Source organism: Heterocephalus glaber, unplaced genomic scaffold, assembly GCF_053883595.1.
Source record: "Heterocephalus glaber isolate CG9 unplaced genomic scaffold, H.glaber_assembly_v1.0 deba00001428, whole genome shotgun sequence".
In the NCBI taxonomy this organism is placed as follows: Eukaryota; Metazoa; Chordata; class Mammalia; order Rodentia; family Bathyergidae; genus Heterocephalus; species Heterocephalus glaber.
This window is the reverse complement of record NW_028258293.1, coordinates 27,964,753-27,991,673: the sequence shown is the minus strand read 5'-3', so window position 1 is coordinate 27,991,673 and position 26,921 is coordinate 27,964,753. Positions and strand designations below refer to the sequence as shown.

General features: G+C 50.4%; 1 protein-coding gene across 3 annotated transcripts; it reads right to left on the bottom strand.

Annotated features, from left to right (window-relative positions):
• Positions 1 to 536: 536 nt before the first annotated feature.
• P2ry2 (purinergic receptor P2Y2) lies at positions 537 to 26,921 on the bottom strand. 3 transcript variants are annotated; one of them, XM_004863274.4, is made up of 3 exons: positions 26,571 to 26,921; positions 17,906 to 18,002; positions 537 to 14,978 (listed from the first exon to the last, which is right to left on the bottom strand). In XM_004863274.4, exon 3 carries the CDS (start codon positions 14,972 to 14,974, stop codon positions 13,844 to 13,846), a length of 1,131 nt encoding a protein of 376 aa, XP_004863331.1. In that variant the 5' UTR covers positions 14,975 to 14,978; positions 17,906 to 18,002; positions 26,571 to 26,921; the 3' UTR covers positions 537 to 13,843. The 3 variants fall into 3 exon arrangements, with proteins under 3 accessions (XP_004863331.1, XP_004863330.1, XP_021098937.1); XM_004863273.4 differs by having other exon boundaries at positions 17,912 to 18,002; positions 26,571 to 26,920; XM_021243278.2 differs by lacking the exon at positions 17,906 to 18,002.

The window sequence follows — 26,921 nt, the reverse complement described above, 5'->3', positions numbered from 1 at the left end:
TTGGTCCAGTTGAGCCCTGGCACTGTTGGAAGGGATTTCACTTGAGTCCTGCTACCTCTTCCAGATAAAGGTTGACAAGAGTGACAACCTTCTAGAGCATCTGGCACTTCTGGGTATAGGTAGACAAGTTGTGGTGCAACTTTTCTCCACATGACTTCTGGACTTATAGTATGAAGAGGATCAGGACACAGAGGGGTGCCCCAAAATAGTGAAAGAATGTCTCTTAAGGTCCCTGTATAAATAGCACCACAATAAAGCCTGTCTATAAGACATTCAGGAGATGAGAAAGCCTTTGTTTTCTCATCAAACCAAGAATACTCATTAGAGGAGGGAATAAGGGTTTATTTGAAGAAAGACTGATTATTCCTCCATCTATAGAAGAATATGAAAAAACACCAATAAGATAAAAATTTGGATCTTGTATTATGCAAATTATTGTCAAGTAAAATGGACAATAATGGCTGTAACAGAAATAGAATATTATATTTATATAATATATATGTATAATTACTTGCTTAGTATGGGAATTGACTCACATTGCTGTGGAGGGTGAAGAGTCCCAAGATCTCCTGCCTGCCTGCAAGCTGGAGAGCTTGATGCCTGTGATGTAATTCAGCCCATGTCTGAAGGTTCCAGAGCCAGGAACACAATGTCCAAAGGCAGGACAACATGGATGTTGCAGCTCAGAGGGAACAAATTTGCCATTCCTCTGTCTTTTGTTGTCCTCAGGCCCTCAATGGATTGGGTGACACCTGCCACACTGGGGAAGGCCACCTGCTACTCAGTTCACCAATTCAAATGCTAATCTCTTCCAGAAATATCCTCACAGACTTGCTCAGAATAATGTTTTACCTGCTCTCTGGGTAACCCTTCACCTAATCGAGTTGATGCATAAAATTAACCATTACAGATCTCTTTACACTATTACAACTGGTCTGGATTTTAACCAGAATTTTCTCCATTCCTCAGGCTTTAAATAGGGGGTTCAGCAATAACTTTAAGTTGGAGTAGCTTTCTCCTGGCTGATGATCCTGGAGAGGAATGTGTGAGATATGTGAAAGATACTGATCCAGAGAAACAAGAAATGGTACTGATGTCAGAGCTTGGATGCCTTGAACAGACTGCATGAAAATAAAAGAAAGCCAGGCATGCATACCTGGCGCATGTATGTAATCCTAGCACTCTGGGAGGCTGAGGCAGGAGGATGGCAAGTCTCAGCCCAGTGTGGGCAATATAGCAACAGTCTTAGTCACTTTCTCATCAATAGGACAAAATATCCAATACCCACAACTTAAAAGAGGATAAATTTACTTTGGTTCATAGTTTCAGTCAAATTCTGCTGGTCCCATTACAGAAACAGGACAGAGCGGCATGGCAGAGGGAAAAGTAGTCAGCCCATGGTAACCAGGAAGCAGGGAGAGAAAGGAGAAGCTGGGGACCAGAATGCATCCTTCCAGGTCATGTCCGCAGTGACTCACCTCCAAATGGACCCACATCCTAACAGCACATTTAGCTACTAAACCCACTGATGAGTGTAGTGACCCCATGATCCAGTCTTTCCAAACACATGAGAATTTAGGGGTAGATTTTAGAACTAAACCATAACATTCTACCTCTGGCCCCCAGAAGACTCATGTCCATCTCGATATAAAAAATACATTTAGTCCACCTCTAAGAGTCATCGAAGTCTTAACAGTTCCGCATTGCTGAGAAGTCCAAGGCCAAAGTCTCCTCTGAGCTCAAAGCAAACTCTTAGCTGTGAGTCCCTGTAAAAATCAAAAAGAAAGTCAAACATTTTCAATATATAATGACACAGGGTAAACATTCCTTTCCAAAAGGAAAGAATGAGGGTATAGAAGGAAATCAGACTAAAGCAAGACAGAAATCCAGCAAAGTAAACATAAGATCCTGTAGGTCCATGTCTGGCAGCGGGGGCAAATTGTGAACTAGACACTCCAAAAGGCTTGAACAGCCCCACCCCTGCAGCCTGGTCGGCTGCAGCCTTCACGGGCTCTCTCTTACAGTGGCTCCACTCACTGCCTGTGGCTTTCCTCAGCAGATTTTCCATGTTCCTGGCATCTCCAACTTCCTGGGGTCTCCACTACAGTTTCAGAATCACTCTCATGGCTTCATGCACTGCCCTTCTCAGGGGCACACTGCCTGGCTTCCCAGGCTTTCTTTTTTTTTAAATCTCGGTGGAAGCCTCTCTGACCCCACAACAGTTGCATTTTGCATGCCTATAAAACCTCTACCATGTGGATGATGACAAGTTCTGCTCCAGCTTGAGCAGTAATTAGGCAAAGCACCAAGCACTGTGTTACTCTTCAGAGAAATTTTTCCACTGGTTTGATTTTTCTGGCAGCTGAAGATGGAGAGTCATTTCCTAATCTATTTAATAATAAGTAAATAATCTGATGTCTGCTCAGCTCAGTCCATGGTCTTGGTACAAATAGACTCAATTAAAAGACCATCATAGGAAAATTCAGGGGAAGAGGAAAAAAACATTGATCAAATCAACACCCAGCTGCCCTGGGGCTGGTTTGTGACTGGCACTGACAGAGTCCTTCCTCTCACACTGCCCTACCTTCTCCCAGACACTGTTGTAGACCTAGGGGCCTTCACCTCTTCTGGTCCCATTCTTCACTCTTCCATCCCATCCACTGACCAGCTGTGTGGTCCCTCACTGGATCATCTCTAGATCTCAAGTTCACCATCTGCAGAAATTTGCAGGTATCCTCTGCTTCTCCATTTCTCTTATCCCCAACCCCATCTGATCCATCAGGAATCCTGTTGGCTCTTTCTTTAACACACACCTGGCATCAGTCTGCTGCTTCCTACCTCCATTGCTGCCACCTGGTCCCAGCCCCAGGTTGATGTGTCCTCTGGATTTCAGCAATAGCTCCTACCTGTTCTCATGCTTCTTAGCTCTCCTTACTGTGGTCTATTCTCCACACAGCAGCCCGGCTAGTTCTTTGGAAATGGAAGTCAGATTGGGCTCAGAACTTGGCCATGGGTTCCTATCTGGCTCAGTGTCCAAGCAGATCATCTGAACCTCTGATCTCCTTTTCCTTTGGCTTCTCCACTCCAACTTACAGACCTCCTTACACAGGCAACCAGTCCTCAAGGCCTTTACACCTACTGGCCCCTCTGTCAGGAGGGCTCTTCCCATGGAAAAACTCCCACACTGTCTTCAGGTTTCTGCTCAAATACCATCTTAGAGCTTCCCTCTCTTGAGGCTTCACTTGACCAGTCTATTTAAAATTGGAGCCTTCCTATCCTACCAATCCCTTTTCTGCTCTGTTTCCTCCCCACACCACTTGTAGTTTACCATATAATTTACATTTATTTTCCTTTAATTAATTTACATTTTATTATGTCTATTGCTAATTAGCTGTCTCTCCCATTAGAATGTAAGCATAGGGACAGCATCTTTGACTTTTTGTTTTGTTTTGAATCAGAGTTGTCTTTGACTTTTTCATCCACTAATGATTTATTATCAAGTATACAGACAGCAATTACCTGGCACATAATAGGCATTTAAAAATATTTGTTGAATAAATTAATGAATGAACCAATAATAGTTTTCCTGCCTCAAAAGGCCATTGTGAAACTTACATGAAATAATTAACTTGATTTGCTTTGCAAGGAAAGGAATTAACATATAACGAGTACACATTGATACTAGTTATTCTGCCAACAAGTTTACACGGTGTATCTCATTTATTCCTCACTATAAACTATTCATTTACAAGTTATTGTTATGTACCTACTATGTGCCAGGCACTGTTCTGAGCCCTACTCCCTCTGGGAATTTTCATTCTAGTGGGAGGAGTCAGATAGTGAAAATAAAGATGTAGGTAGGATTATCCCTTTGGGTATGAAGAGGTAACTGAGGGCTGGGGATTTAGCTCAGTGGCACCATGCCTGCCTCGAAAGCCCAAGGTCCCAAGTTCGATTGCCCGTACCAAAAAAAAAGAGGTAACTGAAGTGCCAAGGTCACCTGATTAATGAGGTACAGAAATGCTACTGATCCAAAGAAAAGAGAAATGGCATGGATGCTAGGGCAGGGATTCAGCAACCAATCTGTGAACCCAGAGTTTGGGTGTTTTTATGCTTGGTGAATGAGGGCATCTAGCTTTAGAGTAAGAGCTTGTGGATGAGAAGTATGGTCTTAAGGGAAGACGTGAGGGTGCCACTGGAGGCCTGGCTGACACTTCCCCCTTATTTTGTGGTTCTCACTCCAACCCAATGGGTCAACATTGAGGCCTCCCCTTCCACACCAATCAGACGTATTTTACCTACTGACATGCAGTAGGATCCAATTACAAGCTTCTGGTTGTTGGTGGTGGAACCCTAGCTTTTACCTGATGCACAGGGTGGCTAGGAGGACCACTGTCTTGGCCCACTTCCCAGAGAGTGGAATGCAGCTTTGGAAGCCACCCTATGAGAAGGCAAGAACTTCCAGGGCCATGCAGAGGGCAAGGGTCTCTGAGGAGGCAAGGTAGCTGGGATGGGGCAGGGCAGAATGTTAAGGTACCCAGCCTGGGTGGCCCACTCCTTTGCTGCCATGGGCTGAGGACTGTCCCACAGGCAAAGGGGCTGCCCAGCACAGAATGATCTCCATCCCAGCTGGGGAGCACAGGAGACAGCAGTAGGGCATCATTGCCTGTTTGGGAAGTTGGTATTGGTAAGTCACGGTAGGCACATGGTGTTTCCTGTTTCAATCCGCAGTCCCAGCCTCACCCTCACCTTTTACCCGCCAATAGCCTGGGTGCCATTCCACCTGCAAAGGTCTGGACTCCAGCCCTCGCCTTCTGCCACTGTGGCCAGTTCTGGTCACCAGGGGGCAGCAGCACAGCATTAATCAACCTGAGATGACAGCCGGGGAAGAGTATCTGGCCAGTGCCAAGAACCGAGGGGACTAGAGCTCTGAACTGCCAGTGTCTGCCTCCCTTTGCTCCCAGGAATTCTGGGGACAGGCAGTGCAAAGGGGAGAATGTGACTGGGCAGGGAAAAGAAGGCAGAATAAAGAGGGAAGGAGGAGGGCTTGCAGAGCCGGCAGCTACATCCTCTCTGCACTCCCGCGTCTCTTTCTGCCATCCCCAAACCTGTCCTTGTCCATCTCTTGGTCTTAGTTTGGCTTTCTGGCAGCCCTTCAAGGTCCCTCTGACCTCTCACAGGCTGGCTGCTAACCTGCACCCTTTGCTCTCCAAATATCTACTTGGTTCCTGCCAGGACAGCCCCTACCCCCCAACCATTCTCCCTAGAACACTGATACGATCATTCTGTGTGCATACACACAAATACACACATGCACACACACACACACCCTGCCAGCACACACTGTGTCAGTCCACGCAGCAGGCTTTTCACTTCCTCCAGCCATATTACAACTGCTTTGATTGTAAAGGCTTCTCAGCCTGCTTAACCACAATGAGGGGACACTTTTCATGTGGCTGTTGATTTGGTATTTGATTCCAGGACATAAATCTAAGGACATGTGGGGTATCTAAAAGAAGACTGCAAATTGGGCTAGACACCTTTTCATATAGTTTTCTTTTTTTGTGCTGAGGATTGAACTCAGAGCCTTACACTTTCGAGGCAGGTGGTAGAACCACTGAGCTAAATCCCCAGCCCTAAGACACCTTTTCAGAATTCTTTACAACCCTCCATCCTGACTCTTCTACACTGGACCCTGGGCTCTGTGGACTCGAAGTTTTGAGGTTGGCATGGTGTGGAGGGTACAGAGGGAAGGGAACAAAGGTGATAAGGTACTCCAGGAAAATCCATCAGGAGACTGGGGATTCTGGTCAGGCTTTCAGCAGGAAAGATGTAGCATATTCAAACTGGGTAACCTAGATAATTTAATAAAGGAACTTTGATTTTTAAACAAAAGAGGCCTGGTATTTGAGGTGCTTTATACCAAGAACCCTAGCCAGAGAAGGGGGGCAGGAAGAGAGGGTAGTGGCAGTTCCAAGGAATATGTGCCAGTCCCCCTCCCCCCTGTCCAACACCCAGAGGAGAGAGGGTCCCAGAAGAGGAGTGAGGAGGGTCTCCCAGCATGGGGGGGGGAATGGGGGACAGGACGGGACATTAAATCAAGGGGCCACTGGAATTTCAAACTCTACTGAACTTTGTACCCAAAAGTGTCTCGAAGCATTAGAGTCTGCCAAATGTGCAGCATAGGAATGGGGGAAAGAAGTTGAACATTACCAAGCAGGCCACGTGGGCGGGAAGCACACAAAGACGCTACATGTTTGTGCCTTACTAGGTCCCATTGCTCAGCAGACTGGGGTAAAAGACATCAGTTCCATGTGGCAGATAAAGAAACTGAGTTTGCAGCCACAAGGGTGGTGATGGTGAGCCTGGGCCACGCTACCCCTGCTTCAGCTATCCTGTGTCTTCCATTCTCCTCCTTTCCCCACTGCTGGTCCCTGAGCACTGAGCACAATACAAGCCATAGCCACTGTCTTTGTTCAAGGTGCTGTAACAAAATGTCATATGAGTTGATGACTTACAAACAACAAACATTTATTTTTCCCAGCTCTGGAGGCTGGAAGCCTGAGATCAGGGTGCCTGAGTGCGTGGGTTCTGGTGAGGGCCTTCTTCCTAGTTGCAGATGGCCAGCTTTTTGTTACAAGCTCAGGTGGTGAAAGGAGGTGAGAGAACTCTCTGGGGTCCCTCAAGGCAATGCTACAGTTTGGTTCCAAAATGTCCCCCATAAGCTTGTGTGGTAAATTAAAGGCTTGGGCCCCAGCCTGGTGTTATTGACAGGTGGTGGAAGCTGAAAGAGGGGAACCTCATGGGAGGTTTTAGTTCATTGGGGGACCCTGGCCCCTTCCTTTTCTTCTAACTTTTGCCTCCCTGTCATGAAGTAAATGGTTTTGAACTGATGTACAGTCCCACCATGATATCCCATCACAGACCCAAAGCAACAGGGCCACCTGATAATAGACTGAAATTTCTAAAACTGTGAGTCAAAATACCTTTATTTTTTTATAACTTTATTAGCTCAGGAATTTTGTTACCATAATATAAAGCTGACTAACACAGGCACTAATCCCATTCATGAGGGATCCACCCTCCTGACCTAATTACCTTTCCAAGGCCCTACTCCCTAATACCACCATTGTGGCAATTAAGATTTCAAATACTGCTGGGCATGGTGGCACATGCCTATAATCCCAGCACTTGAGAGGCTGAGGGAGGAGGATGGCCCTGGGTTCGAGGCCAGTTTGGACTACATAATGAATTCAAGGCCAGCCTAAACTACATAGCGAGACCCTGTCTCAAAAACAAACAAACAAACAAACAAAGATTTTCAAATACTGCTAGGGGTGGTAGCTCACACCTGTAATTGCAGCAGTCTGGGAGGCTGAGGCAGGAGGATGTCAAGTTCAAGCCTAGCCTAGGCAACTCAGTAAGATCCTATCTCAAAATAAAAAAGGGCTGAAGATATAGCTCAGCATGAAGACCCTGGGTTCAATCCCCAGTACTGAAAAAAAATCAAATATGCATTTTGGGAAGATTAAAACATTTAGTCTCTAACAGCCACATCTGGTGTAAACAAAAGTGAATGTTTAGGCACCTGTACTGAGCTTGCTATTCAGTCAGAAGCTGAGGAATACCCGCCGCTCACACCATCAGGCTTCTTCCCAGGATTCCCATCCCGAGCCTTTGAAGGGGACCTCTCAACTCTAGGAGGCACAGACTAGCACTGAGGCAGCAGAAGCAGGTGGAGAGCCCTGGGCTCAGGTCTGGGCTCCACCCTGATTTCTGGGTGCCCTTGGACAAGGCACAGTCCTCTCCCGGGCTCTAGTCCCACCAAGCAGCCAAACAATCCCTGGAGTCCCTGCCAGGAGAAAAAACTGATTTGAACAGCTTGTGTCTGTCAGTTTTCATCTGCTGTTTATAGTGGCCTTCAGGAGTTAACAGTCCCAGGAAGTGATGACAGGGTGGGGAGGTGAGAACAAGGCAGGGAGACCTGGGGGGTAGGAACAGGGGATATTTTGGGGCAGGCGGATCCGTCACTGCTGGACAATGGTACAGGGAAGTCATTGTGCTGGGAATGGAAAATCCTTTTTTTGATTCCTTCTGCAAGGGCTGAAAATAGGCCAAGGTGGTGGGTGGAGTCCCTGGGGACAGGGCTCAAGGCCAAAGAGCCACTGGCCTGCCTGGTCCATTGTTCCTGGCTGAGCTGGACTCAAGATGGGGCCGGGGATTTAGCTCAGTGGTTCCGACACCTGCCTTGTAAGCGCAAGGTCCTGAGTTCAATCCCTGGTACAAAAAAAACACAAAAAACCCCACAAAAAACAGAGGGAAGCCCAGGAAGCCCTTACAGAAGGAAAAAGAAAAGAAAGAGTGGCTGGGTAGAACCGAGCATCATTGAGGCTGGGGAATTTGAGGCTCAGAGAAAGGAAGTGCCCAACCAAGTCCCACTGCACATCAGGGCAGAGCGGGATAAAAGTTTGGCTCTGGAGCTCGATTTCTGTCCTATGGTTACTGTGGGTGATGGGGTCCCGGGTGGGTTTTTAGGTTCTTGGCATGACAAAGAATTGGATGTGGCACATGACGGTAATGAAAACGCAGCAAAGTTTAATGAAGTTTAATTAGGTAAAGGTATGCTCTCAGGCAGAAAGAAAAATAGCCTGAGCACTAAATGCATTGGGTTTAAGAATTTAAAATGTTGCGCTGGGTCTAGGCCACCTCTCATTAGGTCTTCCAGAGTGTGATTAACAACGTGATTGATATAGGGTGCTGAGTCATGTCAGCTATATCCACTCTACATATCCTTTTCCATAATTCACTGTTATAATTGGATGTATGAGATGCAGTCCATATGAATGATCCTTTAATGAGCTTCAAGTGAAGAAAGGTTCCTATGTCACAGCAGCAAGTCTAGCACATAAGCATCCTGGTGTGGGATTTTGGAATCTTTCAAGGGTCTTTGTTATTCTTATCTCTGCCTCTGGATAGTAGGCCTTAGGACAAAAGTTGGCCCTGGGGCACTGCCCAGGTTCAGGTGAGTGGTCCCATAGCTCTGACTGTACTATGTTACCATCACACCCTTCACTCTGCAGCCCAGTCACTCCTGGCTCCACCCACAGAAGCAGCTGACAATCCACTGTGTGACACTGTGTGGTGGCAGTGGAGCTACTTCAGCTCTCTGGTCCCTTGATTCCAGGGAGATCTACTGGCTCCACCCCAGTCCTCAGAACCAAGAACCCAATGGTCTTAGCAAAGCTTAAGGGAGCAACTATTAGTTGTGCCTTGAAAGTGTAGACAGCTATGCCCTGATTGAGGGTGGGAGAGTGGAACAGGAAGCAGGGCCTCCATGCTTCAAATCGTAGCCCAGAGAAGACCTCAGGTCACACAGCAAAACTGGCCCAGCCTCAGGCCAGTCCTCCCATCCCAGATCTCCAGGTTCTTAGTTGAACCAAAATGTGACTGTATTCTCCCATGCTGGGTACTGCTAATCAGGGAAAAATGGCTAAGCCTGCCAATGTGGATGGGGGAGCTCTGAACTCCATAGGGGCCAGTCCTGCCACTTAATGTCCTCCTCCTTATCTCCTCTCCCTCCCTCTTTCTCCCCCCCCCCCCGCCCCACTGCTATCCAGGTAGGCACCAGGAAATACAAAGGTCCATGTTCCTGAAAGCCACCCAGTACCAGATAGGGCAGAGGTGGGCCCCATTCTACCCAGGATGGACCTGCTTCCCCCATCCCACAACCAGGGGGGCCCCTGGAGCTGTTAGATCCCGTGTTGCTCAGTGACCAAGTACACTGGCCTCTTTTTCAAAATGTTTATCCCAGTGTGGTGACATATTAAATTATGTCAGCTCTGGGAACACAGGGCCCCACTGGCTTGCCTTGGTAACCCCTGGCACAGTACTAGCATGGAAATGCCAGGCATTGTGCTAAGCATTTCCTGTGCATTGAGTCAAGCGAGCCTCCCAATGCCCTCTGTGGGAGGCAGCATCTCATCAATGAGAAACTGAGGTGGTGCAAGACTGAGTAACTGCACGGCTGGGAATGTAGAGGTGACCTTCAAACCAAGATGGTCTTAGTGCAGGATCTGCTCTCAACGTGTCCTCACTACACTGCCACTCTGGTCCTGAGCTGTAGGAAGGATCCTTGCAGAGCCTCCTGCTCTGCAGGGGTGAGAGTGGTGTGGACCACTGCAAAGGGAATTCATCAGACACCAGGGGGCCTGGGCTCCTCTCCACTCACCCACTTGTGGTTGTGTTACCTGGAGCAAGCCTGTGCTCCTCAATGTCCTCCCCTATGTTCTCAGCTGTTAAATGGGGAGGATAATGCCTGCTCTCCAGGGTGAGTGTGAAGAACAACTCACATGACACATGTGAGAGTCCTGCGTGGTTTGTGGGACATAGACCATTACGTGAGTTCCCTCCCCCATGTGCCTGATTCTAAGCAAACCAGCCCAAGTCTCCATGACAAGGGCAGCAGAGGGACAACTGTAGTGGCCTGACCTAGAGCAACTCTGTGTGGACAGCATATTGTCCAGCCCCTCTCCTGGCCTCGAAGGGCGAGGGTTTGTGTGTCCTCTGGGATTCTCCCCTCTTTCTTGGCCTTGGGGATCTCTGCTACCCAGGGGAGAGCCTATGTGCCAGAGGCCATGCTGTCACCTGGAACTCACTGAGGACAGCTGCTGCAGAGGCCAGAAAGCTTCATTTGCCCACCACTTGACTCTCTCCTCACTTTCCTCCCACCCTGCACCGTATCCCTAGCCTCAGCTCCATGGCCTGGGTAGATGGAGGCCAGGCAGTGCAGGTGACACAGGGTTCCCACAAAGGCTCTGACCTGCATTGGAGGGGGCGGCACAGCAGCAGGAGCAGCCTGGGCCTGTGGCTCATGTCCAGGCACCACAATGACCTGCTGGGTGAGTTGGGCAAGGCCCCACCCCTCTCTGGCCTCGAGTCTGCAGCTGGCTGGATAATCCCTGGGGTCCTTCACTGGCTGATGGCTGGTGCCTGGATGACTCGTGCCCTTTCATAGTGGCCTTTAAGGGTCAACAGCCTTAGGAAGTGATGTCAGGGTAAGGAGGTGGGAAGGGGCAAGGGAGGTCCGGAGGGCAATAGGAGATATTTTGAGGATGGGCAGGTCACCCCACGTCAGACAATGGTCTAGGGCCAGCAGTGGAAAATCTTGGTCTTGCTTGGGCTGAAAATAGCACAAGGCGGCAAGATCAGAAGCCTCACCCTCTAGACGACCAGGCCAGATGTCCACACTGAGAGGCCAGGCAGTCCAGAGCTGGGACCCTGGGCCTGTTCCTGGTTCCCCTGGGTCTCCATTCCCCACTTCGACCCATGCCTGCCATAGGCCTAGGTGGCGAGTAAGCCCTGCTGTCCCCTACATCCTGTGTCCTTGGAAATCTGCAAGGAAAAGCTTCCAACGAAAGCTTCCTGGCTTAGGCCATACCGTTGTCCCCGTCCTCTGCAGCACTAGGTTCTCAGGGTCTGTAGGGCAGCTGCAGGAGGGGTAGGGGGCAGGACATGAGAGGGGTAGGGACTAAGGAACTTGGCCTGTGGTGGCCATAGCACATTCTCCAACCACAGATGTACACTAAAGGGCCCCAAAGTCATGGCGTAAATCTTTGCCTCCAGGTCCCAGAAGGGCTGAGAGGGTCAGAGCTCAGCTTTTACACTTCATCAGAGCTTATCACTTGGAAAGAGGCTCCCTGTAAATTGGGATGGGGTCCAGCCTGAGGAGCAAGTGGTAGGAAAGAGATAGGCTCTGGCCTGCAGGAAAGACCCAGGATACTCTGTAAGAGGTAGTTACCAAGAAAGCTCAGAGGGTCTCTAGCTACATTAACAGAAATATAGAACCTAGAATATGGGAGGTGAGCATCTGACACTGTTCTGGACAGGTCACCCAGAATTACATAATGCAGAATAATCATATTATGGCCTGGGATGAATCCCTGTCATCTGAGGGAGTTGTGGAACTAGGCTCTATATAAAGCAACCATCTACTAGTAGTCCCAATGACTCAGGAGGCTGAGGCAGGAGGATTACTAGAGTCCAGGAGTTCAAAGCCAGCCTGGGTAATATAGCAAACTGGGAAAAATCCTGTTTCAAAACAACAACAACCACACAAAATGTAAATAGAGCAACCCCTGGGGCTGGATGCCCTGCTTTTGATAAAGCAAAGTGGGAAAGGTGGAGATGTGGTAGGAGGCAGGTGGAGGAGGCGAGATGGGGAGAGACCTTCTCTAGAGTAGAGTGGGCTCACAGGGCAGGGCTCACCCAGAGGGAGAGAAGTCCCTGTCCTTTAGGTCAAAAGCGAGGCTGGTCAGCTTCATCCTATCCCTGCCCAAAGGCCAGGGTAGAGTCCTATCCATCTGAGCTCCACAAATTAGCCCAGAGTAGTCCTGGCCAGGTGCAACACTGGCCACAGGTGAGACCACTTCTCCCGTGCTAAACCCTGCCCCAGCTGGAATACCAACCGTCATGCCTGGAATTTGAGATTTTCTCAGAAGGCCAAGGCCTGGGTGGGGAGAGGACTGAGTCTCACTCACATGTACCTCAGCCAAAGGAATCCTTGTAACCAGGGCAAGGAGGGAGCCTCATCTCTGTATCGAGCCTGAGTAGCTGCCCAGCCTGCTGTTGTCTTTGCTCCCTGGCCCCCTGCCCTTGCTCAGAATGTGTCCTGCACCTGGCGTTCCTGTGAGCTGCCTTTCTCAGAAGCCTCATCTCAGGAGTGCCCTGGTCCAGGAATCCTTCCCTAGGCCCTTGGCCACAGCCCTGGGCAACTCAGCATGACCCAGTGGTACACTGCAGCAATGCGTGCCTGCTTGCAAGAGCCAGTTGTTAAATTTTCAGGAATTTTGCAGAGATGACATGGCACTGACAATCTGAAATTGGCCATGGCAGGAATGGCAATAGGCAATGCCACAAGTAAGGAGTCCCTCAACTCCCTTGAAGATCCAGTTTAACATTTACCGTCATGCGACTGGTTGTCACCCAAACTGGGGAACGCTAAGGACTGGAACCCCACCTGAGTCATCTCTGCCTTACACAGAAACAGGAGCAGAAGCCATCTGACTTTAAAGTGGGGGCATACCTGGGATTTGGAGAGGGGTTCCCAAGGTGAGACTCCCCTGAAGTGGGAAGGCAGGTGACAGAAGAGAATGGGTTGGAGAAAGCCCCTTGTGTAGATGTGGAAAGCCTCCTATGCTGTGCCTCTACCCTCTGACCACACAGTGCAGCACAGCGCAACAAGCAGCACAGCTTTTAGTATAAGTTACAGTCTCAAACCAGGTCCCAACCCAGGGGAGCCGCCAGATGAGCATGTGACATCAGCCCCAGATGTTCATCTCATGACCTGGGGGTACTTCTCTGAGCTGAGTCCACTGTGGCATTCAGTTCCACCAAAGATTCCTGTGGGAACTCAGCCCTGGCTACTTACCAGAGTCCTCTGGTCAACCTGTGACTTTGCCGCCCACTTCAGCTAGCTCAGGCCCAGATTCTGCTGTGTGGCCTTGGTAAGTCACTTTCCTCTCTGGGCCTACTTCTCTATCTGACTGGATTACACTGGACTCCAGCAGAGATACCTTGGCAGGAACAGCCAGCTATCTGCATGGGAGTCAGCGGCACAGGCCCTGAACACTTCCCTTTCTCAAAACCTTATTCCTCACTCATACAAATGATGACTGGGGGATCTGGGGCCGGGCGCCTTTCTGGACCACAGGGAGAGAGTATTGTCAGCCTCTTCCAATGACAAAACCACTGATGGTCCATATCTGGGAACACCATTCCATTTGAATGAGCCCTGATCCCTACAGATCCTCCATATAAACTTGCAGAAGCCTAAGGGGCTCAGGTCCTAGAGCCGGATGTCCTTAGTGTTCTCGCTTCCAGCCACTGTGGGCTCTGTCCACTGAGAGTCCTCACTGCTGGGTGACACATCTTTCCTCTGGGCACCAGTTCTGTCAGACCTGCGCAGGCCCAGCCTTCGGCGAGCAGGGGTGGTAGGGGTGGGGTCTGTGGGTGGCTTGGCATCTCGGGCAAAGCGGACAAGCTTCTGCCCAGCCAGGAAATAGAGCACGGGGTCAAGGCAACTATTGGCGCTGGCCAGTGGCCGGGTGATCTTGTATGCCATGTTGATGGCGTTGAGAGTGTGGCAGCTGAGATCGAGTGAGCGGAAGGAGTAGTAGAGGGTGCGGGTGACGTGGAAAGGCAGGAAGCAGAGGGCGAAGACAGCCAGCACCAGGGCAATCGTGCGCACCGACTTGCGCTTGGCCCGTGGCAGCCCTCCTGTGGTCCCATAAGCTGGCTTGAGCAGCCGCCGTGCCATGAGCACATAACAGACCAAGATGATGGCAAAGGGCACTGCAAAGAGCAGGCCCAGCATGACGGAGCTGTAGGCCATGAAGTGGCTGAAGAGCTCGGGGGCTGAAGTGTCGTGGCAGGTGATTCGGGCCCCACGCACACTGGTGGTGACAAAGTAGAGCACAGGTGCCTGGCAGACCAGCACCAGCACCCAAATGGCCACTGCCACTCGGCGGGCATAGCGGGCCCGGCCCCAGCGCAGGGATCGCAGAGGGCACAGGATGCCCAGGCATCGATGCACGCTGATACAGGTGAGGAAGAGGATGCTGCAGTAGAGGTTGGTGTAGAAGAGGAAGCGCACCAGCTTGCAGAGCACCGTGCTGAAGGGCCAGTGGTCACCGTGGGCATAGTAATAAACCAGCAGCGGCAGGGAGGCTGCGTACAGTGCATCGGACACAGCCAGATGGAACATGTATGTGGTGGAGGCATTCCAGCTCTTGAGACGGCACAGGAAGATGTAGAGCGCCACGACGTTCAAACACAGCCCAAGCACACACACCACACCATAAGACACTGGCAGCAGCACATACTTGAAGTCCTCATTGAAGCGGCACTTGTAGCCCAGCTCATCCCCATCCCAGGTATTGTTGCTGGTGTCATTCCAGGGGCCCGGGTCCACAGCCATCACCCTGCAGGGAAGGGGATAGGAGGAATAGCCAGAAGGTCATGGCTAGGCCTCGGCAGAGAGGCCTGAAACCCACCTGACCAAGGCTCGAAATGCCCACAGACTTTCCCAACCATATCCACAGCCTTTGTTGCCATCTCTCCCTGCACCTAGAACCTCCAAGCCATGGAGCAAGGCTGCATGAAGCCCATGAATAGCACAATCATATTATATATATAATTCTGTTATACCAGAATCATATAATATATAATGATGTATAATATGTAATTCTATTATATTAGAAAATATATATATATTTCTAAAACTTTAGAACAGGGGCCAAATCCATCCCACCAGGCTGTTTTTGTAATTAAAGTTCTACTGGAACACAATACCTATCTGTTTTTAAGGAGTTGAGCAATTGTGATAAAGATCATATGGCCTGTGCATCCTAAATTATCAACTCTCTGACCTTTAAAAATAGTGTTGACCTTGCTCTAGAACCTCAGGACCAGAGAATTTGAGAGCCAGGCTTTGAGCTCTGAAATTGGAGGACCTGGCGGTCACGCGGATGTATAATTTTGGATTCCTGGAGAGGAGCCTTCAAGGATGGTCCACTCCACTGCACACTAGTGCCCATCCCTGCCTGCTGAGGCATTTCTGGCTGGGACAGCCCAGACCTCCTGGGAGCACCACAACATTCTTCCTTTAGCTTTCGAAGGCCAAAGTTGGGAAAGCTGAAGAATTTCTAACAGTCTCCCTCTTCCATCATTCATTCTCTTGGTTGTTTGATGGATTGATTGATTGATTGAGGTATTCCTATATTCTGTCACTTTCTATAACTGCACTCAGCAGTCCCTCCAGCCTGTGAGGTTACCAGATGGGACAGTCACTTTCCTGAAGACTCTGGGGAAGTCTGGGGTGGAACTGAGGATAGGGAGTAGAGGTTATTTTATGGGGCAAATTTAGGTTCTTCCCTAGCTACCCTGATTCTCTTTGCACACCATTGCTATCCTAAGGGTCCCCTACCTTGTCCCTAGTGAACATGTATCACCCTATGGGGTCTGACCACCCAGCAGACAGTGAATGCTTGGGGAGGGTAGGCTGCCACCTTCCTCTCCTTCCTACCCCAGCTGTGACCAGTAAGAACTCTCCCAGCTGGGAGGCAGGGGACAAAGATGATGCCCCAAAGGGCACAGATGTGTCCCAAAAAGTCCCCAGGAGGCAGGCTGGAAATCACAGCAAGAGTCCAGGTGGGAAGACCTTCCTGAGTCTCAGACCTCTCCTGGGTAAAATTCCTCACCCCTGGAGAACTCCAGCGCCAAACTTCCCTCAGGGGAAAACTATGCCTCAGTGAGATAGGGTGGGCACTTCCTTCATGCTGTAGGCACTCACTGTCACCCCCTACACTGCTGCTCTGCTCCTGCCCCAGTGCTGAGCTGGCTGCCCTCCTCAGGGATGGGATCATCTTTCAGTCATAGTTCCTACACAGTTTCTTGCTGGTCACTAATGATGGAATCTCTGACACTGTGAAGAGGATGGAGACCTCCCCACCTTGCTGTGCACCTAGGGAGCTGTCTCTTCCACTTGTTTGAAGACTTCCTGGACTAACCCCATCAGGCCAGCTGGGGACTCCATCACTGTGGCTCTGGTCCAGACTGACCCTGCCCACCCTTTCCCTCCACCGGTTGGCTCACCAACCTGTGAGTCATCTTCCTAAGTCCCCAACCTCTGCTTTAGGGGAACAAGCTCAGTCCTCTGCCTTCTCCCTCAGGCCTCCCCTCTCCCTCTCCTGACCCCAGCTGCCTTTGTGACTGCATCCTGAGCTCTGTGGAGGCTGCTCTTCCTGACTTTGTCACTAGCCCCTCTCACCACTCATTGGCCCCACTCCAGAGTTCCGGGTCTAGAAGGAGCCCTTTGAGGGTCCAGGGCTTCCCTGCCTTTGTTTCTGCTGGGCTTTCTGTCTGGAAAGCCTTTCCAGAAGCCACCCAAACTGTACTCCATCCCATCCCTCCCTCCAGGCTCTTGGAAGCAGGGTCAATCTGGACCAGGGCCACAGTGATGGAGTCCCCAGATGGCCTGGTGGGGGTAGGCCAGGATGTCTTATCACCAGGTCACTTATCACAGCCTCCTTTGGCTATCCTCAGGCCTTGCTGGTAATTTGTCCTTTCACCCCAATGTGTTCTAGGTGCTCCTTGAGGGCTGGCTCCATCAAATGCTTTTCTCTGTCCCTATCACTTAGTAAGAGGCTTGTCCCACAGCAATGAGTGCAGGAAAGAGAAAATGAATGAAGCAAATACAAGGGCTATGGGAGCCCAGAGGAGCTGATGGTACCTCTCCTTTCCCTTACTCATTGGAAAGCCTATAGGAGGACAATGGTGCTTACAGATTTCTCAGCTGCTGAGTCTAGATGGCCATGGGTAGCCCAGCTCTCATGGGAGTCTGACGCACCTGGGGCCTTCTCTTGTCCCAGATGGACACCTGGACTGTCTCCCTCAACAGCTGCAGGAGCCCAGATGGGTCAGGGAAACACCAAAGAAGTCAGGTATATGAATTCCAGAGGTAGGCCAGCTGTCAGAGGCCAGCCACATGCTTTTATCTGCCTATCTCTGGCTCCAGTCTGATCAGGTGTTCCCCATTCTGGGGTCCCCTCTCCTACCCTTCCTGTTCAAAAGAGGCCAGACCTGGGTTGAGCAGCTTCAGGCATCCACCACCCCACCCTTTGGGAGATACTGCCAGAGAAAACGTTAATTAAGCTATTTGTTCTAGGTCACACTGCCAAGAATTGGAAAAACCAGGTAGGACACCCAGTGCTATCTGGCTCCAAAGCCCTAATTCCTTATACCCTGGGATAAAAGAGCAGGGAAAGGTACCTGCCTTAGAATTCCCCCAAGCTAACCCGAGCTAACCTGCCCAGCCTCCCAGCCTGTAGGGCTGCCCCACCTTGCACACCTGTACCTGATCAGCCCCTGCTCTCTGGGTTGGGATGCTCAGTGCAGGCTCAGGTTCCTCACTCATGAATGTGCGTCTGGACCGGCTGCAGGGAGCTCTGTGGGAAACAGGAAAAACAGGTTCCCTGGACCAGGCCACACCCAGCCTACAGCATTTTTCAGGACTAGCAGCTGCCAAAGGGGGCTCCTGCAAACACAGGGAGGTGGGCATGGTGACCTGGGTGGCTCCTGGATGCAGGAAGTCAGCTAGGCCAAGCCTTCCCAGGGCTGCCTTCTCTGCTCTAAACTTGGCTCCAAACGAGGAGAGAGGTGAGCTCATGTGCTTGTCCTGGTCAGAGTGCCCTCTGCACACCTACACCCCTGCCCTGATGTTCTACCGCCAGCTCACCTGCTCCAGGGATGAGATGCTCCCAGCTCCTTCCCAGGTATCCCCCTTCACACGTGGTGGCTCTGTAGGGGAAGCTCTCTCTCCCCGATATCCTGCAGCCTCCAATGTCCCCTCCCACAATCCTGGTTCTGCACTTTAGCCTCACAGCAGGAGACTTGTCAATATCCTCCATGCCCAGCAGGCATTCTATAGTACTTCTGCCCATACAACTCTGCCTAAGCCAGGTCTCTATCCAGAGCCTCCTTCTTCCCCACTTCCACTCCTAGGCAATGGCATTCTGCCACAGATGGCACAAACACACGCACATCACACCTAAACACACACTGGCACAGACACACCTAGCACACTCAGGTGCACTTGCAGCACGCATACTGGCATTGTCTAGACCAGTGGTGGTCAATTTATGGCACGCATGCTGCAGCAGGCTGTTTGTATCATTGAAAGCTCTAAAAGGTTTGCCATTGTTGGTCTAGTCAGGTCCGAAACAGTCTTTGTAAATCATCTGTGCCAAACCCCCACTTAACAGAGGAGGAAACCTAGGCCCAAGGCCTCGAAGGAGCCCTAGGACAGAGCCAGGACAGAGCCCAGCCTTCTTTACTCTGGCCCTGGGTTTTGTCTCACCTGTGAGTCCCTCACACACATCACACACAGGGCTTCAGTGAAGGGATGGCAGGTCCCAGCCCATCAGGACCTCAGGCACAGGATGGGGAAAAGAAGGTCCCTTTCTGGAATGAGCTTTTCTCATTTTCATTTCCCCAGAACAGATGAATGGGATCTGGGATAGCTGAGGCTGGGTACACAAGTGCAAGTGGGTGGAGGCTGTGGGAATAGGGCCAGGATGGGGCTTGGGAAGGGCTTCTGGTCACTGTTTACCTGTCACAACTTGCCCAGCTTCTTCAGGCTGACATGGGCCAGCAGGCTGTTTGCTATCTGCCTGTCTACTCTAGAGTCTAATGACAAGGTGAAAAGCGTCACCTTCTCACCCTGCTCTACCCAGGCACTCTCCAGAGTCTCAGGGGAGGGGGAAATGCCACTTTCTCAAATTCATTCTCTCTTTTCTGAGAAGGACCTCCACCATCCTTGTAGGTTGCAGCCCCTCTCCCTCACCCACTGGAAGCCCATCACTCACCAAGTCCCCGAAGAACTACTAGTGAAGTTCCTCAGCTGTGCTCCACCCTAGAGTCTCGCTCCTCTGTCTCTGCCCCTCTGCACCTGTCTAACCTGCACACTGCAGTCACTAAATCTGAGCACATTCTCGGGGGGCTTCAAACCCTTCCACAGCTCCCTAGGGTTCTCATGTTAATATCCAAGCTCCTCGGCCTGGCACTCAAGGGCCTAGCTGACCTGGTCTCTGCCACTGCTCCAGAGAACACACGCCCACCTTCTTTCTTCCTTTTCAGCACAGCACAAGCACTCCCTTGGTCGTATCTTGCCCAGGGGCAGTTTCCCTTATTTATTTATTTATTGTTTGTTTGTTTGTGTTATTTATTTGTTTGTTTGTATTTATTTATTGGCACCAGGGATCAAACTCAGAACCTTGCACTTGCCAGGCAGATGCTGTGCCGCTGAGCTAAATCCCTGTCCTTATTTATTTATTTTAGATAGGGTCTCACTATGTAGCTCAGGCTGGCCTTGAACTTACTATATAGCCCAGGCTGGCCTCAAATTCACAGCAATCCTCCTGCCTCAGCCTTCTGAGTGCTGAGATTACAGGCTTGTGCTAGTATGTCCAGCAGCTTCCCATTTTGTAACACCTATATCACAACAAGAGTCAGGTGTTGTGCCAAGTTTATGTATCTCTTCCCATTTAATATGGAGATTCACAGAGGCTAACTCACTTCTCCAGGGTCACAAGGCTAGCAAATGGCAGGGAGCTCTGGTCTGACTTCAGAAGCTGTGCCCTTGACCACTACTTCCTACCCTGACTTCAGAAGCTATGCCCTTGACCACTACTTCTTGGGCCCTGTCCCCAGGAAGCTCCCTGACTGTCTCTTTGAGCCCCATACCGATGCTTGTCTGATCAGGTGTCCAGCAGAGGAGCATCTGGCAAGCAGGGCCCAGCATTTACTTTTCTTAATATCTCCCCAGTTTTAAGTGGTGGGGATGGTTATTACACCCATTTCACAAGTAGAAAAACTAAGGCCAGAAAGGGGTAAGTAGCTCAAGGTCTTACCAAGATCACCAGAGCATCAAGGGCACAACCAGACCTTGCATGTAAAGCACCAGTATGGGTCTTTCTCTGTGTAGCCTCAGGCTACTAAACCCAAAGCCAGGAGGAGGAGCCAGGGCAGTTCCCAGGCTGGCTCAGGAATTTCCTTGGCAGTTTGACAACATTCCAGCTCCTCCACTAGAGTGGTTCTGGAATGTGCCTGCCTGGCTGGTGGCTGTGTCCTGTCACCATCTTGGAGACCCCTGCTGCCTATCTCTGCCAGGGAAGGATGCCACAAGGGGAAACAGAGAAATCCCAGTTCTGCCAATCCCATTAGTAGGAACTGGACAAGTCTTTCAATTCCAAAATTGAAATCTCAATTTCTTAATAGAATAATGGAACCTGTCCCACAAGGTTGTTGAGATAGTTATATGAGATGATGATTTCGACTTTTGTTTTTTCCTATGTTGGGGATCAAACGCAGGGCCTTCTGCACGCTAGGCAAGCACTCTACTGTTAAGCTATACCCCAACCTGATTTAAACTCATTTTATGAAATAATAATAGATGACCATATAGGGAAGGCAGGAAGAGTGGGGGTATCTCAGGAAGACAAGTAGGGACAAAAAGTCCCACAGAAATTATGGGCAGGGCTTTAAGTAGCAAAGCCACAGCAATTGGTCACAGGTCGTTTCTCATGCTGAGGGCCATCCTCAGGGAGAAGCAGTGCAGGGACCCCCAGCAGGAGCCAGAAGCCCTTCACCCTGCATCCCTCTCACCCTCACAGAGGTGGCCATATCTATGTCTGTCCTTGTGCAGGGCGCCTGGGACTCTGAGGTCAGACTCTTCCTGATTCCAAGAAGGTCGCTGTCAAGGTGCAGAAGGCACACCAGAAACAAGCAGTGACACCTCAGGGTGATCAGGCCCGAAGGACAACACAGAAGTCCCTAGCAGGAATGAATGGGTAGCTAGGGAAGACTTCTTAGAGGAGAGGACACCTGACCAGCATTTTGAGGTTTCTGTTTGTTTGTTTAAAATTTTTTTTGATTAATACACGTTTGCAGTACATGATGATTCCATTCTTCGTGGGAAGTTGGTGCATGTACACAACACACCTTAATTCATTTTACTTCCCCTTCGTCTCCTCCTTTTCCTTACTCTATCTCTTGTTCCTCTTCTCATGTGCAACTCCACAATTGTACTAAGTTGGTTTAATTCTTTTACTTCTAGAATATAGACTGATAGCTAGTAGGGAGAGCTGTTCCTCATGTTTTTCTTTCTCTCTCTCTCTCTTTTTTTTGGTTTTTTGAGAAGAGCTCTTGCTATATAATTCACACTGGTTCTGAACTCACTGTGTATCCCAGAAGGCAATCCTCCCGCCTCAACCTCCAGAGTGCTGGGATTACAGATGTGTGCCAGCACCCTTGGCCTTCATTTTTTCTTTTAAAATGTGATTTAAAATCAATACATTTAGAGCCAGGGATTTAGCTCAGTGGTTTTGCCGCCTGCTGCTCAAGCACAAGGATCCGAGTTCGATCTCCGGTACCACAAAAAAAAAAAAAAAAAAGAATTAAATGTACTGATTTAGAGTACATTTAATTTTTTTGAAAATTAGAATTGGGATCATAAGTGATTTATTTTTATTGGCTGATTGCAGAAATCATTGCAATTTTTAGAAAATTTGGTCTTTCCATCCAGGAATAGGGCTTATCGCTCCTTCCATTTTAGTAAATTTTTATAGTTTCATTATGTGAGTTTTTCATATCTCTTTTCTGTTTTTGTTTGCGTTTGTTTTGAGATGGGGGTCTAGCTACATTGTCCAGGCTGGTCTCAAACTCTTGGGCTTAAGTAATCTTCCTGCTTCAGCCTCCCAATAGTGGAGACTATAATCATGTGCTACTATGTCTGGTGGTATTACAAGTTTCATTTTTTCCTGTTTTTTTAGTTTATTTCTTTTTATTAGTATGTGCTTGCAAAACATAATGCTTACCTTCCTTGTGTGGAGCTGCTGATTTGCATTTTGGACAATGGGTGGGAGTCAGGTGGGGGGAGAGAAAGAAGCAGGAGAGCAAGCAAAAGCCAGAGCACAGTCAACAGGACTGTTAATCATCCCTGTGGCTTGAGAGCAGTGGAGAGCAGGTGGGCTGTTTAGGGCTAGGAGTTTAGAAGTAGCCCCCTGTTCTCACCCAAACGTCCTCCAAGGCCTGAAGGCCAGCAGGTCCCCCAGCCTTGCCTGACGTGTTGTACCAAGCGCACGATGACTGGTCTGGGAAAACAGCTGAGGCATGACCTCAGATGTTGCCTCAGCTGCTATCAAATGTTGGCATGATGCTTCCCCTCCTGGAGACCCTTGGGCTCTCTCGCCCTCCCCCCAAGGCGCTTTCCCTCTTGGGACTCCCCTAGGATCCCGGCTCTGAGGGCTACTCACTGAGGCTGAAGTTAGAGCATCTGACTGGGTGGTCTCAGATCAGGAAACTCAACCAAGGCAGAACTTCAAACCACCCTTCCCACTGCACCCTAGCCCAGCCCAGCCCCTGCACAGGGCTATAGAGACAGCTATTGAATTGAACAGGCTCAGAACCCTGCTCTCCACCCCAACCTATCACATGGGAATGCCTCCAGCCAGACCAGAGGCAAAAAAAAAATTCTAGGTTTATGCTACATCTTGGAACCACCTAGGCTGTGCAGTCTTGGTCAAGTCAGACCCTTCTCTGATCCTTGAGTTCTTCACCGGTCAAATGGGGAGAATCACTACCTCATAGGACAGCTCATGAGGAATGAGAAAGACAAGGGGCTAGGTGGGCACTCCATGGTATTAGCAAATCATACACTGTCCTGATGTGCTGGCTGCATGTGCCCGTCACAACGGAGGGACACTAAATTTCAGGAGCTCACCGTCCTCAGCAGGGGCCCTCCCAAGTGTTTCCAGCAAAGGGGCAGATGTCGCAGTCTGAGCAGTCAGGGAGACTCCTGCAAGAGAAGCTATACTGGTTTGAGGAGGACCACAAAGGGTCCAGCTTAGGAGGCAAGAGAAAAATGAGAGAAGGCAGATGGAAAAAGGGACAAAAGCAAAGAACAGGAGATGTGCAAGTCTGCAAAGCTGAGATTATCCCCCTCTCAGCCCTTCAAGTTCATTGATTCTCAGCATCTGATCCCAAGAGGGCCAGGTTTGGGGAGGGAATTCATTTTGGTGCTCATGCTTCTGATTCCCTTTGGTTTGGGATTCTCAGAACCACAGAAGTCTGCATTTAGTATTAACACAGTCATAAGTCACATTCCTAGAAGCCATGAAGTCCCAATAAATACTTGGCAATGCTCTTGTGTGCCCAACTTCACAGACATGGATCGAGTCTACTTGGGTGATTAAGGTTCAGCCAAGGGAAGCCCAAGGGCCACAGAGCCCACAGCAACTCCCCAGCCTGGCAAAGGTGGCCAGAGAGCTTCCCAGAGAAGCTGGGACTTGGTAGGCGATTAAGGATTTGTTAGGTGAACAGAGAGATGGGAGAGCATTGAAGGCAGAAGGAGAGGCAACTGCCAAGACTCGGGGTAGGAGTGCTGCCTTCTGGGAAAGGCCAGGAGGTCACATGGGGCTGGCATGGGAGGTTAGGAGGATGGACTGTGTGGGGGGCAGAAGAACTCATATGAAAGAGCTCATATGGCAGGCTGAGGAGCTTGGCCTCTATTAAGGCTTAAGAGAAGGACATGGTCAGCATTGACCTTCACAAAGATGGTGTCACATGGAAGGTGGCTAGGACTGGGGTGTCTGGAGGGAGGGAGACAAGGGAGGGGATCACACATACAAAGATGTGGTAAGAAGAGCTGTCCCTTGGCTCTAGACTCCCTGCGAGGTGGCATGCGTCCCTTCATGCCCACAGTCCAGCCATGGGAAGAATCTTCCACCTTCAAACTGGACAGGGAGGCTGTGCACTCACCAGGAAGTGACACCAGTATGTCTGAAAGAGGCCATCAGTGCCCCGGCCTCTCCTTTGGGGAGCTGCAAGGACAGTTAACGGGGTACCAGAGCTCAGGGTACCAACCCTCCTGTCAGAGACTTCTGCTACTGATTTCAGGCCAAGAATGACTCAGGCCTTGGAGACTGGGAGACAGCACAGTGCAAGCACTCCTCTGCTCAAGAACCCTCTGATGCTTTCCATGGAGCAAGGCATTCCACTTGATCACTCATTTATCAAACACTTCCTGCCACCTGCTCTGTGACCAACCTGCGCCAGGTAACAGGGACAGCATGAGAAAACAGGGATGGCTTGACCTCATTCTGAACTGGCCTTTCTCTAGGGTGGGTATAGAGGTCAAGGAGGGCCCCACAGCCAGCTCTGAGGACCAAAAGGCAGCCCCAGAGGAAGTTGTGGCCTGAAGGGTATACCAGACAGGTCTTCGGGAGGCAGTTAGAGGAGAGGGAAGATTTCATTAGGGGCATCTCCTTCTCCCCTCCCCAGATCAGCAAGTCTTCTCGGGTTCTATAAGCAGCCGTGGGCAGGTGTCATCTTAGCAGCAGCTGGGTAATAGGGCCACAAGAAAGCCCCAAAGACAGGTTCCTAGGGCAAGACTCAAACACCCTTCAGCCTGGAAGCCAGAGGATCAGCCTCATAAGGTGGGCCTTCTGTCTCAGACAGGAAGGGCAGGTAAGCAAGGGCTCCAGGTTTCACTGGAGTTTTGAGACCTTGAGCAAGATACTCTCCAAGCACCTAATTCCTTATCTGCAAAGTGGAGATAAGAGTTCCTTCCTCACCAGGTCACTGGAGGATAAAATGAGGGATTCTTGTAAATTGTTACTAGTAAGCTACCTCTGCAGAGGAGGGATAGGGAGAGGAAGACATTCAGTAATTAAATTTCAATAAACAGCACAATCCTTCACTATTGCATGGTGTCCTATTAGAATCCTCAAAGGGCATTTAAATCTATGGAATATTACACTTCTGTGTGCATTGCACTTTGCTCACAAAACCCTTTTTTTACTGGGCTGGGAATGTGGCTCAATGGTAGAGGATCGCCTTGGGTTCCATCCCCACCAACACACACACACACACACACACACACCAGGCCCCTTTCCTGATCTCTATAAGAATCCTCATAAACAACCTTGCATTTGAAGAGGCAAAGATATCAATCTCAAAATTAATACCTAGAGAGGCACAATGTCCTAAGATATAAAGCCACAAAAATCAGTGCTCTCATGAGTCACTTATGAGGCCTTGGGGATACCCTCACGCTCTCTTAGGTGGTCCTTGGGGATCTGGTAGCCTCAGAGCCGTGTACATCCTGGGCAAGAGGAGGACAGGAATGGAGAGGCCACAGCCTCATTTTGCCGGCCAAGCTCAGCAGCCATTTCTGGAGGTTGCTCACCATTCCCACACGCATATCCCAGCTCCTATTCTGTACCTTGGGTCAGCCCAAAGCAGGGAGGAGAGGAAGAGGGACAGGTCTTGCTCTCACTTGCAGGTGCTGGCCTCCTTTTACAGGCTGGCTGGCCAAAGAATCTCCTTTCTCCCATTCCCACCCACAGATAACTGAGACTTCCCTGGGGCCCCAGCCTGAACCTCAAAAGCTCATTCCTGATCCCAAACGAGGCTGTGGGCCCAGGAAAGGTAGTCACTTGGCCCCATAAATCCCAAACTTGCAGCGATAGTTCCTAGTAGGGCCTGGCCTTCGTGCCTGCCTCCTGGGGGGCTCCAAGCCTGGCACTAGCAGCATGATGTGGGGGCACTCTGCCTTTCTCCGGACTGACCCTTCCTACAGTGTTACCTGCTAGATTAAAGGTCTCCCGTCAGATTAAAGTCTTAACTGTCCTCCTTCGTTCCTGCCTTTCCAGGCCTACCGTCGCCCAGGGCAGGAGGGCCACCTAGAGTGACCCTCGGAGCAAGTTGGGTGTGCCGCAGGTCTCTGGGAGCGCCCAGATTTCAGACCACGCCCTCACGCCCCAGGGGCGCCCCCACCAGAGCACACACACAGACAAGTTCCGTAAATTCTGCTTCTTACCACTCAGGCGCGTGCACTCATCCCCTAACACGCCGAATTCCCCAATATTACACACACACACACACACACACACACACACACACACACACACACACACACACACACCCCTACTAACAGGGAATCCGTCCTCACTCACCGAGACTACGCTCCAGGAAGACCAAGTTCAATACGGATCCATAGCGTGCTTACACTGTCCAGTTATGCGCTGTAGGCGCCCCAGTGAGACGGCCACACGCACACTGCTCTCTCCCTGCACTCAGCTGAGTCGGCACCCGAGCCAGTCGGACCAGCCGCCTCCCCGGGCCGCGCCCGCCGACCTCTCTGAGTGTCCGGTCTCCTCCAGGCAGCCCTCCCTTCACCTCGGCGCTGAGCTCGTTCTTCTCCAAGGCTGTCGCCGCCGTTCCCGGTGTTCGCGCCCGCGTCCCACCGCTGCGCAGGGTCCCACGTGCCCCGGGTTGCCGGAGCCCGCGCCCCGCCCCACCGAGCG